This window comes from Propithecus coquereli, unplaced genomic scaffold, assembly GCF_000956105.1.
Source record: "Propithecus coquereli isolate 6110/MARCELLA unplaced genomic scaffold, Pcoq_1.0 Scaffold39, whole genome shotgun sequence".
Classification (NCBI taxonomy): domain Eukaryota; kingdom Metazoa; phylum Chordata; class Mammalia; order Primates; family Indriidae; genus Propithecus; species Propithecus coquereli.
Window position 1 is genome coordinate 4,482,065 of NW_012149618.1, and position 17,365 is coordinate 4,499,429.

General features: G+C 35.4%; 1 protein-coding gene across 1 annotated transcript in view; it reads left to right on the plus strand.

Moving 5' to 3' along the window:
- The window catches only part of WDR43 (WD repeat domain 43), a 44,035-nt gene that overhangs the window by 9,378 nt on the left and 17,292 nt on the right, over positions 1–17,365 (plus strand). Inside the window, exons 3-10 of the mRNA XM_012652552.1 lie at positions 1,146–1,267; positions 5,069–5,189; positions 6,346–6,485; positions 9,564–9,666; positions 12,032–12,096; positions 13,969–14,140; positions 15,531–15,617; positions 16,569–16,700. Of these exons, the coding sequence (XP_012508006.1) occupies positions 1,146–1,267; positions 5,069–5,189; positions 6,346–6,485; positions 9,564–9,666; positions 12,032–12,096; positions 13,969–14,140; positions 15,531–15,617; positions 16,569–16,700 (942 nt within the window). The remainder of the gene's footprint in view (positions 1–1,145; positions 1,268–5,068; positions 5,190–6,345; positions 6,486–9,563; positions 9,667–12,031; positions 12,097–13,968; positions 14,141–15,530; positions 15,618–16,568; positions 16,701–17,365) is intronic.

A 17,365-nucleotide genomic window follows, 5' to 3' on the forward strand; every position in this document is an offset into this window, starting at 1 on the left:
ATGCCCGGCTAATTTTTTCTATTTTTAGTTGTTTGGCCAATTTCTTTGTATTTTTAGTAGTCTCGCTCTTGCTCAGGCTGGTCTTGAACTGCTGAGCTCAAACGATCCGCCCGCCTCAGCCTCCCAGAGTGCTAGGATAACAGGCATGAGCCACCGTGCCCTGCCTGCATTTCTTTGATTACTAACAAAGTTGAATATTTTGATTTCTTACTGAATTCTTTCTATGGAATTTATCTGTTTAAATCCTTTGTTAATAATTCTTCGTGTGTATCATATGGGGTTAGTTCTTTGAGTAGAAAGCTGATAAAGGAGGGAGGTAACAACTTTTTAAAATATTTTTCTTTTGAAGTGAGAGCAATCTTATTTGGAAGTAGCTTCAGTGATTTTGAGTAATTACTTTTATTCTTAACTTAGATACATACATAGTGGTGTTTCATTATGTGTGTATTTATGTGAATTCTGGTAGAAAGAGTGAAATCGTTTATGTTGTAGGTGATTTAGCAGCTCATTCTGCTAAGTGAGTTTGTCCTGGAATGCTTGTAAGATTAGCTTTTCTCAGTTCGTCTCTCCATTCCTGCATGCCACTGACTGAGTGGGTGTCTTGCTGTGCTGTGTGTATTTAAAGTATCGTTTATATAGTATGGTCCATAACACAAGGACACATTCAATGTTAACCTGAAGTGACAGTGATAGTGTTTTTTGAGAGATAGTTTTGGTACTTTTTTAAAGGGGATTTTTCAAGGATATTTTTAACTAGACTTGATTTTTACTTTAAGTGTTGATTTTGGACTCTACGATTTGACTTGACTAGTTCACTGAAGTGTCAAACTTTTTGCCACTGTTCATAGAATATTTTGTCATGCTTAGAGCTGGCATTCTTGTCACAAACAAACGGCATTTAGGACTAATATGCTTTGACTTATGGTGTGGAAGTAGGTTTTTTTAAACAGGAGAAAGGAAAGTTTGATATTTGAAGTTCTAGCTGGTTTATTTCCTTTTTGATGTTGGAAACCTGAAATGGGACAGATGTACGTTAAGGCTTTTCGTTAGGTTAAGGCCTAACATTTTAGTTAACTGGTAATGACTTCAGGGTTCATATTATCATATTATATAATATCGTATTAATCTTTTTTTTAAATCTGCAGAGCGGTGGACATGACAACAGAGTCAATTGTATACAGTGGCATCAAGACAGTGGCTGTTTATATAGTTGTTCAGATGATAAACATATTGTGGAATGGAATGTACAGACATGCAAAGTGAAGTGGTGAGTAACATTGATGGCTCTGTGGTGTTGGAGGGGTGACTTAGTTACTGCTTGGAAATGCAGTGGAGTTGAACAAATCATACTGGACACGGGAATGTAGATACAATAAGGTTATAGACCCCGTTCTTAAGGAACTTTTAATCAAATTGGGTGTGCAAGATTTTGATATGTAAAAGCTAAAAATGGTACAAGAATAAAGTAACTGTATAAGAGATGCCTTGAGGTAACAGGTGATTACTTATCAGATAAGTAGGGTAGTGTTGGCTGGAGGAAGAGAAGGGATTTCAGTTGGATCTTCTAGGATAAGTAAAATTTGGTTAGAGGAGGGTGGAAGAATCCTTTCAAGGGTACAGCAAGGAAGGTGGGGAGCTGGCAAGAGTAAGGCTAGGAGATAGGAAAGTGAAAGATGTACTGGCACTGAGTGAACTATTTTAGCGGAGGGGCATACTAGGGGATAGTGGATGGTGGATGATATGGGCTGAAAGTATCTTAAGAGCCTGGCCTTAAGAGTCATAGATAAAAATCATAGATAAACTTTTATAGTTCAAACACCTAATCCTGTGATTGGCTGTATAGTAGATGCTCAATAAACATGGACAGTTCAAGGCACTGCTCAGCACATTGTCCACGTGACTATTTAATCATAGCCCTGTGAGGTGGGCTCTGTCCCATTTTACAATTGCAAAATAGGTTAAATAAGAGCCTGGCCTCTCATCCGCTAAACTGCTCAGAATCATTGTGTTTCTGGCTTCATTCTTAACATTCTTATGCTGCTGCTGTTGGGTTTATTTTTCATTTTAGATCCTATCTACTGATTTCCTGCTGTGGAAGATGAGGATTTAGCTCTTCCTTTCTCCTCCCAGTTCTCCCAAAGTTGTTATCACAGTTTTTGATTAAGCAGTATTTATTGTTTATGTTATGACTACTTTAATATTCTTACAGCTGAGCCTTACATTGTCCTATGTTTGTGCATTATTTTGGCACAAAATTTTGCTTTTCTTGGGGTTTATAATTGCCTTATTTTTCATTTGGTTAGTTTTATATATACCTATCATTAGTTCATTCTCGCTTTTTTAGTAGAGTAAATCTTCTCAGTTATTTTTTTATTTTTAAATTTTTTTTTGCAATCGCTTTTCTCAGATTGAATCAGTTATTTTAGACACATCTGATAGTTAATCAGTTCTGTTTATTTCTTGGAGGACTTCTGTGTCTTTCAAGTTCTGCTGAATAGCAGTTGTCCTAGGATTTTCTTTCTTCATCATTCTGAAAATTTTCTCTTGTTGGATGGAGCCTCTGTTTCCTGGGTTCCATTTTCTTTGTTGGTATGCTCCCTCCTTTTTGGTGCGGTACATCATTTGGTAGCTTCCTGAGAAGGAGTGCAAGAGAGATTTTGCTTGGTCACCATTGTCTTTAATTCTGTGCTCACAATTCATTGATAGTTTGAGGATATAGAGTTTTAGGTTGGAAATAATTTTCCCTCGGTAACTTTGAAGGCATTGTTCGATTTCTTTTAAGCTTTGTAGTGTTAATTATCTTTAGTGTTCTAAAATTTAGTGTTCCTTTTAAAATTAATGTATTGCATTAGCACTTGATGGGATCATTTTGCCTAGAAATTTATGTTCTGCATTTTTCTTGTACTGTTTATTTGATAATTTCATCCTCTGGGTGTGTGTGTGTGTGATCTTTCTCTAGTACTGTGTACCATTATCTAGATCTTACATGTCCTGGACTGATCCTTTACATTTCTGACTTTTTATTTTCCATTTTTATCTTTTCCTTTTCTTACCTGTGAGATTTTCTCAGTTTCATTTTCCAAACCTTCTAGTGAATTTTTAAATTCCTCTTACCATATTTTTAACTTTCAGAAGCTATTCTTTGTTCTCTCTCTCTTTTATTTAAATTGCATCAAGTTTCTTTTTAACTCTGAAGATAAATAAAGGAATTTTTTTCTTTTGCTCCTTACATCATGTCTGTTGAGGGTGTGTTTCAATTTGTTTGATTTGGTCTCTGTCTTTTATGTTAAAGGCATTCTTCAAATTATTGGAGATCCTTGGCTGCCTGTTGCTATTTGAAAATGAAGCATTAAAAAGCCGATTGGAAGGCCCGGGTGTGAATGTGTGCCTTTTCAATTGTTGGGCTTCATTTATAATGATTGGGAAGCCTTCCAGTGTCTGTATGTGTAGGTTGTTCCACTCAAACCAGACACATTTTCCAGAGAGGAATCTTCTAATCTTGTGCTTTTAAAGCTTTAGTGTGTGTGTATATATATTACTTGTGTATACAGATCTGATTTAGTAGGTCTAGCTAGGTTGGAGCTTGAGAGTCTGTAATTCTGACAACTTCCTGGATAATGCTGATTATGCTTTGAGTTGCAAAGCTCCTAAGGAGGTTGGGGAGGTGTGTTTGGGGAGGATATAGAGAAGGTATTAACCTCTGATGGCATTTTCAGTACTGAGTAGATTCAGGAAGCTTACCAGCTTCCTCAAGGCAGGGTTGTGGTCATGTCTTTTTTATTTGTATCATCCTAGTAAATACATACTGTAAGTGAGCATTGAAGCTGTGAGAATTGATGAGAAATTGGCAAAAACTTTAGAAGCCAGTGAGGGTAAAGGTTGTGTCGTACATTATTGCTGCATTTCTTTGATTACTAGTCAGGTTGAGCGTTTCACATTTATCAACAATTTGTAATTCTCCTGTGAATTGTCTGTTCATATCCTTTGTCTGTTTTTATTTTGAGCTCTTTTTTTGGAGATCTTTTTCTTACTGATATGAAGGAGCTATTTGTGTCCATTAATTTTTTGTCTGTAATATATATTTTTGATATTTGCTCCTTTTACTTGTATCTTAAATTTATGACTTAAACTTTTGGCACAGAAGTTTTATGTAATTAAATCAGGTCATCTTTTCCTTTATGATTTCTGGTTTATAATTGCTTCGGAAGGCCTTTCCTAACCCCAAGATTATAAAAATATTCTCATGTTTTCTTTTAATACCTTTTAATCAGTTAGCAGTTTTTGTGTGTATATGGCGTAATGTAAGAATCTAATTTTGTTTTTCCAAATGTCTAATTTGACATACTCCAGTATGACTGGCAGAACAGTATATTTTTCTTCCACTTTAGAATTAAAGTCTCTTGGTAATAAGATTTTTACTTATTGATTTTATAAGTGAATAGCCAAGTTCCCCGTTGCCTATAACAGCATTAATGTGTGTAACAAACTGCAAAGACTCATGCTTTTAATCATTTGAGGTATTAGAAAGGAATCATCTATAGCTAATTTATTTTACCTATCATATGGGGGTTCATTCCTTTAGATTTGGGTTGAAAATAACCTTTTGAGCTACAGCTTGAGAAATCATTTGTGTTGTTAAGGGAATTAAAGGCCAACCTTCCAGAGAAAGCAGGCACCGTGATGTGGGGATAGGATGGACTTGTGGAGGTCTAGCCAGCGTGGTATATTTCTGGACATGAACAAAGTCCATCTTATGAGTCACAGGATAAAGGCAACTACCCATTTTACCTTCTTATTACTGTCACCCACACATGTCCTGATACCTCTTGAGAATCTTTATCCTGTGCCTGCCCAAGGGAGGTCAGGCAGTGTTACAGAGCCCTACCAATGAGGCATCACTGCAGGGTTATGTCCAGGGTTAGTTATCTCATGCAGGCTTTTTGGAATGCAATTGGCATAGGACCTTAGGTGGTATTTTTAATGCTTGATTTTTTTTTTTTTTTTATATTCTGCTATGAGTAGTTTTCCCCCATTTATTTAGATGCTTTTGGTTCTCTTCACAATATAGCAAGTGGAAAGGTGACAATAGCAGTGTCAGTTCCCTGTGTATCAGCCCAGATGGAAAGATGCTGCTTTCAGCTGGTCGAACAATCAAGCTATGGGTTTTGGAGACCAAAGAAGTCTACAGAGTGAGTGAATCAAATTATTTGTAAACATAACAATCATAGAGTAAGTATGGAGAAAGGCAGAAGTTTCAGCCATAGAATATTATTGGTTTTTTTTTTTGTTTGTTTGTTTGTTTGTTAAAGGAGATGAGATCTTGCCCTTGTCTTCTGGGCTGGAGTGTAATGGCATGATCGTAGCTCACTGCAGCCTGGAACTCCTAGGCTTAAGCAATCCTCCTGCCTCAGCCTCGAAAGTAATTAGGATTACAGTTGTGTTCCACCATGCCTGGCTGATTTTTTTTTTTTGGTAGAAATGCGGGGTCTTGCTATGTTGCCCAGGCTGGTCTTAAACTATTGTGCTCAGGCGTTCCTCCTGCCTTGGCCTCCTAAAGTGCTGGGATTATAGGTGTGAGCCACTGCACCTGGCCAGAATATTAAGAACAGAAATTCTTTATTTTAAAATATCATCATGTAGTAGAATTGATAGATAAAAATTAACCTCCAAATCTGATTTATTGGTGTTAAATAGGTTAGACATGTCTACTTCACATGTATTGGAAAAATGAATAGAACAAATACTTTTCAAAAAAGGATTTTTGAATAAAAAATCTTTTACTGTACTATGCAATGATTATGGTATTATAATTTTGGTTTCTAGCCTGCATCCATAATTTGGTCCACTTAATAGTATTTAAATGTGGAGATTTAGTATTATATTTTTTGAGGAGGAAAAAATAGTTACACTCAGGGGTTACGGAACATTTGGTGCTGTGATGAGGCCTTAAAATTGTGGTTTCGACTCACTGAGAGTAAAATGAAGACCTACAATTCCTTGGCTGTGTCTGAGCACCCCAGAATTCCTTTAAAAATGGATAGGATTAAGTGACTCTTTATTTCAAAAATGGGAGAAATATAGGTGTGCGTCTGTAGGGTCATGGGAGTTATTTAGGAGAAGGGGCATGTTCATTTTCAGTATTTTAAGAAGGATTTTTTAAGAAGTGAAGGATTATAGCACAAATAGCCTTATTTGCTTAGAGTTAAATTTCATTGTTACTTCATTATGGAGCTCTGCGTTCAGATGTGTATCCCATATGGCTTGCTTATGATGCGTATGGACTCCTCTAATTTTTGTCACTGCTTTGAATCCGTCCTCTCCTAACTGAGATTTAACTTTCTCTAGCACTTCACGGGACATGCGACGCCAGTTTCATCACTTAGGTTCACTACCATCAGACCTGCTAATGAGAACCAACCTTTTGATGGAGTTACAGGTCTTTATTTCTTATCTGGAGCAGTACATGACCGGTTACTTAATGTCTGGTATGTAGTTCTTTTGGATTTGGGAGGTAGCTTTCTTTGCCTTGAAAGAATCCTTCACGGTTTATGTGATTAATATAAACGGTGAGTATGGGACTTGCTTTATTTATTTAATGTTGGATTTACATTGACTTGTAGTAAAGAATTGAGCCTGCCTAAAAAAGAGATCTTTATGAGAAAAATTTAAGGGCATTACATGATAGAGCCTCCTTTATGCTTGGGACTGAATATTTTTGTAGTGGGGCAATTTGGAAATAACGTTTTTAAAGTAATTTTTAGGAAAACCTTTGATTTTGTTGAAGTGGATGGCATCACTGGGAAATGCAGTAATGTCTATTTACCAATGGTTTACTCAGGATATAAAATTCCTTGGCTGTGTCTGAGAATTCCTAGTAGCCCTTTTTTGCAATAGTTATTGTCACTAATTCCCTTTGAAACTACTAAAAATAAAAATTAATTTGGTATTAAAGAGTTTTGAAATGTAAGAAATTTCTTGGATTTTATGGTAGCATCTGATAGTTGATTTTTTCTTCTTCAGACTTGTTCATGGACAGAATAAGTAGAGATTTAAAAAATAGAAGTAGTTTCCCATGCTAGTAATGATTAGTTGAGCATACTCTCGACCATGTAAAGTTAATATGAATTTATACAAGATAATACATTTAGAAGTGGGCCTCATCAAATATGTATTCCTTTAAAAGACAATTTTATGGGAAAAGGTTCATGGGGCAAAATGTGGATGTCTCTTCACCTTCAAAACCACTGGCAAAGCCATAGTTCCTGATTATGCCTCTCATAATTAAATTGAATTGGTTTTTTGTTCTGGGTTTGACTTTTGAAGAGAGCCTGTAGGGATAAATTCTTTTAGTTTTGGAGAGTCTAACACATAAAAAATTAGTAATGCCAAAAAGTTAAAATCTGTTACCAAGGTCTGGCATTACTGAGGTGCTTCAGTCTTAAATGCTTCACTTCTTTGGCTCCCTAGAACCTAGAGGTCTCCAGGTACAAAATGTCTTTCTGTAAAAGAAAAGTTGATTTCAGTTACCTTAAGATCCTGAAAATATTATCTGTTACGTTTGAAGCCTTCCTGGTAACAAGGAAATAAAATTAACAACAACAACAGGGAAATAAAATTAACAACAACAAATAAAAAGAAAGAAAGAAAGAAAGGAAAAAACACCGTATCAAAAGGCTATCCAGCGAGCTCTGTAAACTCTGATTGTTGGTAGAGAAAGCAACCCCAAGGTTCCCTGATAATTACTTTCGAAGGACATATTTCTGTAAGGAAGTAATATTGGAAGCCTTCTTGCCTCTAAATGAAGATTAAAAAAATAAAACAAAAACACTCAATACCCCTTCTACATTACTATAAGGAAACAGTACTATCTCTTGTTGATGGGCAGTTCTGTATTACAGTGGTCTGATGGCAGAGATTTTGAACATGTATAGTACGAATAACTTCGTGTTACAATGAATATTAAGAATTTGTGCATAAAATATTTAAAGTTTATCACATCAACTCTTAATTTTCTTCTAGACTAAGAATATTGAAAGGTTATTTACTGGTAGATGTATAAAGTCTTACTATTTGGTAAATGAAACTGATTTTGAATCGTGTTTGTAAATCATGTTATTTATATTTTTGTAATTTGTAACTAGATTTTTAAAAACAGCTTTATTGAGATATAGTTGACATATAATAAAATGCACGTATTTAGAGGGTACAAGTTGATAAGTTCTGACATGCATATATGCTGTGAAACCCTCAACACAAGACAATGGACATGTTTCCTTATGTCCCTTTGTAATCTGCCTTCCATCTCGGTCTCTAGGATTGTTGATGGGTTTGGGCCATTACAAATAAAGTTGCTCTGGACATTTGTGTATCAGTCTTTGTATGAACATTTCATTCAAATGATTTCATTTCTCTTGGGTAAATACCTAGTAGTGTAATAGTTGGATCATGTGATAGGTGTACATTTAACTTTTTAAGACATTGCCAAATCTTTTTCAGAGTGTTTGTACCATTTTACATTTCCACCAGCAGTGTATAAGAATGCTAATTCCTTGATATCCTCACCAACACTTGGTATGGCATTTAATTTTAGCCATTCTGATAGGTGGGTAGTGGTATCTCATTGTTGTGTTAAATTGCATTTCCCTAATGGCTTGTGATGTTGAGATTTATGTTTTTGCATTATGGATATCCAATGATCCCATTACCATTTGCTGGAAAGACTATTTCCACTGAATTGGTTTTAGTATACGCACACACAAACACATACTTGTATATCAATTCTTGTTATTTGTAGTCGTAACGTCCTATAAAGTCCCCATGAACACTGATTTAGTCAATACTGAACCATTACTTTTGGGGGAAATACAGGGTTAGATTCAACATTTTTGTCATCTAATCAGTACCTAACCTTGTTTAGTGTGTGTTTCTATTTAAAGACACCTTATTTAACATAGGTATTTTTGATTCATTAACTTTGAACTCACAGCAGTATAACTCATGCCTGAACAAAGCTTACCTATTTCTGGACTCTGTCTTCATAATATTATGATGTTAATCCTTCTCAGATTGATCTACAGATTCGTTGTAAGCCCAGTGAAAATCCTAGCAGGGTTTTTTTTTTGTAGACATTGACAAACTGATTCTAAAATTCAAATAGAAATGAAAAGGACATAGCATAGCTAAAATGATTTTGAAAAAGAAGAAAAAAGCTGGTGGACTAACATTGATTTCAAGACTTAATATCAAAGCTGTAGTAATGACAGTGTGGTATTAGTATCAAGATGGACAAATAGATCAGTGAAGAGGAATAGAGGATGTTATATGTTACTCATTGTTTAAATTTGCTACAAATGTATTAACATTTTTTCCCAAACAACAGTGTTACATGGTAGTGGCATGAATGGTTCCCTTATTTTGATCTTTAGTCACCTTACTGAGCTTTCAAAAGATGGAAAAGCTTAATGGGAGTCTAATGCTGTGATCACCCCTTTGGTATTTGCCTTTTTTTTTTTTTTTTAATTTTCAGTCTATTTTACTATCTAATTGCTGGTTTTGTTATCTAGGCAGGTCCGGTCAGAAAACAAAGAAAAGAATGCAGTGATGTCTTTTACAGTTACAGATGAACCTGTCTATATTGATTTGACTTTGTCAGAAAACAAAGAAGAGGTAAATGCCTCGATTTTTGAGAATTTGTTTTTGGATTTCACAAATGTTATTTTTAAAATCTGGATTTTGATGATTTAATGACTCGGGAAAGAGAGGGGATATGCAGAAGTAACAACAAAATGTAATAATCAGACTGTTAAGCTCTTAGTGGGGGAAGGGAAAATTTTTACACAAAGGTAGTACATTCTGGAATTCATTTTGGGAATTAAAGTTACTGAGGTGAATTTTGTTAATAGGACTATATATATGATTATCAGATGCATTTTTTGGTTATAAAGTCTTTTGTAGGTCTTAACTGAAGTGTGTGTATTTTGTTCTCAGAGTAATGTCCCCTTGTTTGCTGTTTTTTAAAAAATACTTCAAAATTTTTCATTTAAAAATTAGGGATTTGATGATTATAACATATCTTAAGTGTTAATTAAACCTGATGTCATTGAAGTATTTCATGTTTCTGTTTGACTAAAGCTATGTAGGATTTTTGATTTGGACAGAATCCTACTTTTCAATGAAAGCCAAGGATATTTCACTTTTAACACAGTCTAGGTTTTGAAATGCATATGTTGCACAAACCTCTAACTAGGATTTATAGATGGTTTAGAAGTTTTTCATCATGTTTTAATATTTTTTGAAAAGTGTTATAGTGGAAAAAGCATTGGTTTAAACATCAAAAGATTCTGGTTTAAATATTGATTCTGTGACTTACAAACTTGGCTTTCTAATGTGAAGTGGGAGATGTTGAGGATTAGATCAGCGATTCCTTATGAAGGTTTTTGTTTGTTAAGGCATCCACATCAGGTAGAAATGATAAAAAAAATACACAAGTATTTTTAGAAAACTCTGGTAGGAATCCTTCACTTAACCACAATAATACTTTAATGCTTTATAAAGTTAATTGTTTTGGGGTAGGCTTATGTACATTCAGTGTGATCAGTGCACTATCTCATGATGATCAGCAATTATGATCATAGAAAACTGATAAAATAAGAAACATGTTAGTATTTGTCCCCAGAACTATTAAACACAGAGGTTGGTTTAACTTAAAGTGACTTCCTAAAAAGTTTTGTAAAGTTATTGTGTGTATGTGTGTGTGTTTGTGTGATTCTTAGAGGTAGGTTCTTTAAATCTAAATGCAAGTAATTTATAGACGAAAAATCACTTCCCTTAAGTAGCAAAACTTGCACCTAGTCTGTTTAGAGAATGGACTGAGTTTTCACTTTCTCTTCTGACTGTGAATTCTGCTACTATTAGATTTAATTAAAAGTGTATTTTGGAATAATGCTGGCATTGTAGTTAAAATTATCAATAATACAATAAAGGAGGATGCAGCGCTCTTTCAAAAAATATTTTTATGTTATTAAACTAGGAAGGGTGGATCAGAAAGCCAAGTTCTAATTCTGGTACTTGATATAAAATTGTGGTTACAGTAATAACTTCAAATTCCAAAACAAAACTATGATCATGGTATTATAGAATATTCTGCTTATGTTACCAACCTCTCTAGACAGTTTGGGATTCGATTTGGATGTCTGTCAATAGGAGTTGTGTGTGGAAGCGGGGACTAGAAAATTTGATGGGGGAGAAACATTCTTTCCCTTGACAATGTTCGTATGCTATTAAACCTCAAAAAGAATGAATTTTTTTCCCCCTTTTGAGATTTTTTTTATACACCAGTATAAATTTTTTGGAATCTACCAGTAAATGCCTTTTAAAATTTTCAGTGTTTTCACAATGCAAAGTTAGTCTTAGAACATTTCATATATTTCAGTTTCTTCCAATATATTGATTACTTCCTGAATTTGCCTATTGCATTTATAACTACAGATAGCAATGTTTTGAAAGTGCTAAGGAGTCATTTAAGCTCTCTCCTTAAGAAAGTTTCAGAACTTTAAAAAGTAAAGCTGTAGAGAGGCTGACAGCGAGAGTGTCACGTATAGAAGCATCAAAACAACTAGGCAACTAGAATTGACAGTAGACAGAGGAGGAAGAGAGGCCATGATGGCTTAGAATTCCACTCCAGCCCCTTCTAGCCACTCATGCAAAATGGCATTTTCAGGAGTCCCGACTGCTCAGATACATGGGGCATGTCAGTTCGGTGTTACCAGTCTCTGTGCTTGGTGGTAATTTTGTTCATCAAACTCTGAGTCTGCATTCTCTTTGACTTGGCCTAAGCATTTGTTTTGAATCTTTATGGCAACAACACTAATTGTTATTTTGACAGAGGTAATTATTTTTAAAAGTGTCCTTGCTGTTCTAACTTTTTTTCTGGTTATTTAAAGGGTGGCAAGAAGAGTTAAGTTTCCGTATGTTAGATTGGGGACTGAAGTATATTATCCATTGTAATTAATCAGTTACGTTTTTCTTTTAGCCTGTCAAATTAGCTGTTGTTTGCAAAGATGGTCAAGTTCATCTTTTTGAACACATATTAAATGGGTAAGTGAGAATTTTCAAGTAAGAAATTTATTTCTCTTTCCCTGAGTTGTTACTTTATCACACTCCCACCTCATTATTCTTTGCATCATATTATTATTCATTTAGGTTGCTTTGAAAGCATTCTTCTTTATCCATATGATTACATACATTCCCAGTGAGAATGCAAAGTTTTTGGAGTCATAGGCCATTTCTTTATATATTTATGATTATGAGAGTGAATTTTTATGATGTATGCTTAGTAAATGATAAATTTATCTAATGGTAAATTTCAAAACAAAGTGACCCAGTTGGAGAGATTTGCTTGTGAATTTTGGTGATGCCTTATTTCTGTTTTTGCTACTATTTTACTTCCCCCTTGCAGGTGCTCTTGTTTTGGTAGACAGGGAAGGAAGCATTGTTGATATATTGTGTAGTAGTCATAGAGCAGGGGTCAGCAAACTTTGGCTGGCAGGCCAGATTCAATAGAGACCATATGTGGCCTGAAAAACATGAGCTATTTACTGTCTAGCCCTTTATATAAAAAGGTTGCCAAACCATGTTGTAACTACCTAAAACTCAACTATGTTAAACTTTAAAATGGTTTCAGCCTTTTATTGTCAGTTGGTATCTTTCTTTTAAAATATTAGAATAGACTTTATTTAAGTATAAACTAACTAATTGTGAAAGTAGTGTATGCTTATTTTAAAACATTCGTGATGCACAGACACTTGATTATAAAATTTGAGTCTCCATTGAGTTCTATTCCTAGAGTTAACATTTTAGTGTTTAAAATTTGAGGCTTATGTTTACATAGCGATACATGTACATGGAATGTATAATTGAGGCCCAAAAAGAAGTGGGGCCCAGAAGTATGAGGACTTGGTAAGCCAGTGAAGGATTTTAAACAGAGTATTGATGGGATTCGATCTCAGTTTTAAGGCAGTGATTCTGTCTGACATGTTGAAAATGGATACAGAGGGGTAAAGGTCAAAGCAGAGACCCCAAATCCTAGGTCTAGGGATAGTTGTGGAGTCAGGATACTAGAAGGAGTGAGTTGGAAAGATAGGAATATTGGGATGCTTGAAATTGGGATTGTGGAAGGTGTGCACTTATTGGGAATACGTGGTAAAGATGTGTAGGGTGTGAGAATTATGTGGCTGAAGTACAGTGAAGGGCATGATCATTGGAGGTAAGAACGGAGAGACCAGAATGTCAGAATCCACCAACCTGGATGTTGGATATGGAAACCACCAAGAAAGGAATTTATTAGGAGTAGTGTTGGAAAGAATGACAACAAGCCACTGAAACCTTTAAGAAATGTAGAGGAGTGACTGAGAGATCATTGCATGGCAGCAGAAGGGAGAAATAGCCCGTATCTGGTGACAACAGTTTCAAAGGTTTGGGGGACAAAAGAGGGAGAGACTATTGTCTTGAAGTGTCAGTGAAGAACAAGGAGAATACTTAAATCATGTCTGATGCCCTTGGCACACAGGGTTTGGGAGAGAAAACAGCTACAAATAGGTAGTGCTGTAGGGTAAAGCAAGAAGGGGCAGAGAGCCCTTAGAGAAGACATTGAGGACATAACTTTGCTGCTGGAACTACAGAGGTCGTGGGCAGGCTTTTGGGGGTTGGGAGCGACTGGAGATGGGGCTGGCTGCAATAGGATGAAGCTCAGGATAGTGAGAGATCATTTGGGAACTTGGGGCTTCGTCTTGGGTCCCGGCAGGTGAATCTCAAGGCTGATTTTGGTGGCGAGGTTTTGGGTGTTGGTGGAGAGAGGTGAAGTCTTGTGCTAGAGGATTGCCACATTTTATGATTTGGTGTCAGCTTCAAAGAATTAGTATGAGGTGTTTTTTCAGATTCTCTGATCTCATTTTTTCTCCCCATTTCTAGATACTGCAAAAAGCCTTTGTCTTCAAATTGCACAATTCAGATAGCAACACCTGGGAAAGGCAAGAAATCAACACCAAAACCCATCCCTATTCTAGCTGCTGGTTTTTGCTCAGACAAAATGTCATTGTTGATCGTATATGGCAGTTGGTTTCAGCCTGCTATTGAGCGAGTGGTACGTAGCTGCTACTTTGGAGTAAAACAGTATAGTATCAACATGTCCATGGAAAAGAGTGATTTTGAAAAATGGTACATTAGTCTACTCGTTGTAATATTTTAAAAGAAATACATTCTCCTTTAATTAAAGGATTTTTCACTAGGTGATTTAATTTATGAGAACTCTATATGGTTAATCAATGCAGCATATCAAAAATATTTTAACACTTAAGCCAATATAAAACATTGTTTGAGAAATTTAATAACCCTCCCCTCGCCTTTGTATTACGTTTTGGAAATCTGGTATATATTTTACACTTACAGCACATCTCAGTTTGGACTAGCCACATTTCAAGTGCTCAGTAGCCACACGTTCCTAGTGGCTACTAGTTGGTCAACACAGGTATGACTTCTTATAATTTTGCACGGTTACACAAAATCTAAATCTTAATAATAAGACACTTAGTATTAGCACCCATTGGATTTTCTAAGTGGAAATGTAATGACAGTGCAATCATTTGACGTTTTTTACTGTGAAAGTTTCTGTGAAGACTTGTAAGTTACTATGAACATGTCCAATAGGTTATTTCTTAAGCTTGTGTTTATATTACTTGCACCTAATAAGGCCCTCAGCGAGACTGTGAGTGGAATACTATATGCCCAAGCAAGTTCTTGTTGAGTTAATTAAAAAAAAAAGCTTAAAAAAATTTAATGCATATGGTTTAATTTTTAAAAAGGAGAAAAGTGTTAAGCTGTAAACATGACTCCTTGGCATGTGTGAATCCTCTCTCTGGATGCATCCATTGTTGCCTGTTTGTTCTTTGTCCTTCCAGACATTGATTACTTGAGTGGGCATATAGAATTACATAGAACCGTAAACCTTTATTGGTACCTATCTAGTTTGCTGCATCTGACTCCTCCACTCCCGCTTAACTCATGTCAGGGCATAGCTCTACCTCAGAGCATTTTGTTGGTCAGCAGTGCTATCTTTGATTTGCTTGTGGAAAGGATAACAATAGAAATTGTAGGGCAGGACCATTTATTTTCAGCACAGATTATTCCTTATAAGGATGATGAACTGATAGGTTTTGTTTAAAATCTGTTGTATCTTAAAAATCCGTTGGCTTTTACAAACTACAAATGTGAAAAATTCAAGCAGTTCAAAACTGAGGAAAGTAAACATTATGCCCAGTGTCTTCATAGTTTATCCGTTTTCCTCAACTGCTATCAATCTGAGTGGTAACTGTAGCTAACAGTTTAGTGTGCAAGCCTTCCACACTTTTTAATATTTTATAAAAATGCACAAGTAGTCATTTGTTTTTCGTTTTGTTCTTACTCGCAGTTGCTTTGCTTGACACCGTCTCTCTTTTTCTCCCCTCCCTTCTCCCCTTTTAAATATATATTCCCAGGCACTAAACTCCAGAGAACCTCATATGTGTTTAGTAAGAGATATTTCAAACTGCTGGGCCCCTAAAGTAGAAACAGCTATAACAAAGGTGAGCATATGACAAATTTGAAGTTAAGGAAAAAGATTTCTTTGGGCGAATTGAATTGTTACGTGGTGTTATGTTTAAACTGACTTTTTATTTTTTTATTCTTTAATATCCTCTTTATATTCTTATACATTGTGTGGGATTATGGTTTTAGATGTCAAGATTGTAAAACTTTCTTGATTTCTGTACTCTTAGTTTGCAGAATGAATGAGTGAATAGATGACCAGCAGTTAAAGACCTTGGGTTTAGTTCTTCTCTATCCACCATGCATGATTGTCTAGGCAAGGAAGTGTGTGGAAATAAATACCAATATCAGATTTATCAAGAAATGATTTTTATCAATCTCAGTACTTAAAAGAGCATAACTTTGTTGGGAAGAATGCTGTATTTCAGGTTGTCATAAAACCATGATGTGTGCTGGAATTTAATACCACACATAGGCATAAGATTATCACTGTGTTGCCCTATTTTGAATATAACTGGGCGTCTGCATGTGCATATCTTATATTTGGTGGTTTAATGAGAAAAGGAAAGCCAAGACATGCTATGATGACATCCAAATGGTTTCGCTACTGGCTGAGTTTCAGAGATGACACCTTTCTCTTGGCTGTCTGAGCATTTCTGGCAAAGATTAAATTCTAGAGGTAGTCATAAAATGTGTAACTTCACTCTTTAACGTTGTTTAAATCAATGTGTTCTGTGTAATCTGTAGATTTTGTTTTTCCTGGTTTTTGCTCTTATGTGGTATTGCAAGCTTTAAAACCATGAACTTTCAGGTTATCATTTAAAAACTTGCTAACATTCAACTAAAATTTATCTTTAATTCATATCCTGTTAATTATTTTGAGTTTTCCAATTATGGAGCCTTTTAAACACTATTTGTTTTCTCATGGACAATACATAAGGATTACGGCATGATTTCCCTTTCACATCTCTTCTATTCCTGTGTAACAGGTGAAAACTCCAGTGATGAATTCTGAAGCAAAAGTCCTGGTGCCTGGGATTCCTGGTCATCATGCAGCTATCAAGCCTGCTCCTCCACAAACTAAGCAAGTAGAGAGCAAGAGGAAATTAGGGGGAAATGAGGTAATGCAAAACTTCGACCATATATTTGAGTTTGAGACTTAAGTTTACTGGGAGATTCCAACAAGTATATTGGATAGAACCAAAGTTAAATCTTTAGAAATTTACTGAGATTTCTCTTTTATCCCCACCATGATAGGTCCCCAAATTCAAGATTGTTACCTTTGTAAGAATTATTTAGCCTCTGTTCAACAGAGAAGATGGGACTTTTATTAACTAAAGAGGGTGCTGTTTTGGCCATTTGTTAATAGTTAGCTGGGTAACATAAAATTAAGTAAACCAAGCCTGGACTTGCTATGATGACTTTCATTGGGTTTCGCATGTTGCTGAGTTCCAGTGATGCCTCTTTTCTCTTGGCTGTCTGAGCAGTCCTGGCTGACTTAGTGCCAGTTGGTCTTTAAATGCGATTGTCATTATAACTGCTTAAAACATTTACAGACTTCAATTTTTTCTCGATTTCCAAAACTGTCTTGTGGTTACTGTACTTGTTTGTGTAGAGTCCTCTTTTTTATCTTTCATTCACACTCTTAGCTAAGTAGTCTATAATTTTAGCTGATTATTCTTAGAGAAAAAATTTGTTTTCTGTTGCTGATCTTAAATGTCTTTATTGGGTGTGGAGTTGGGGATAATATAGCTGTTCATAAAAATTATACCTCAGTAACATGATA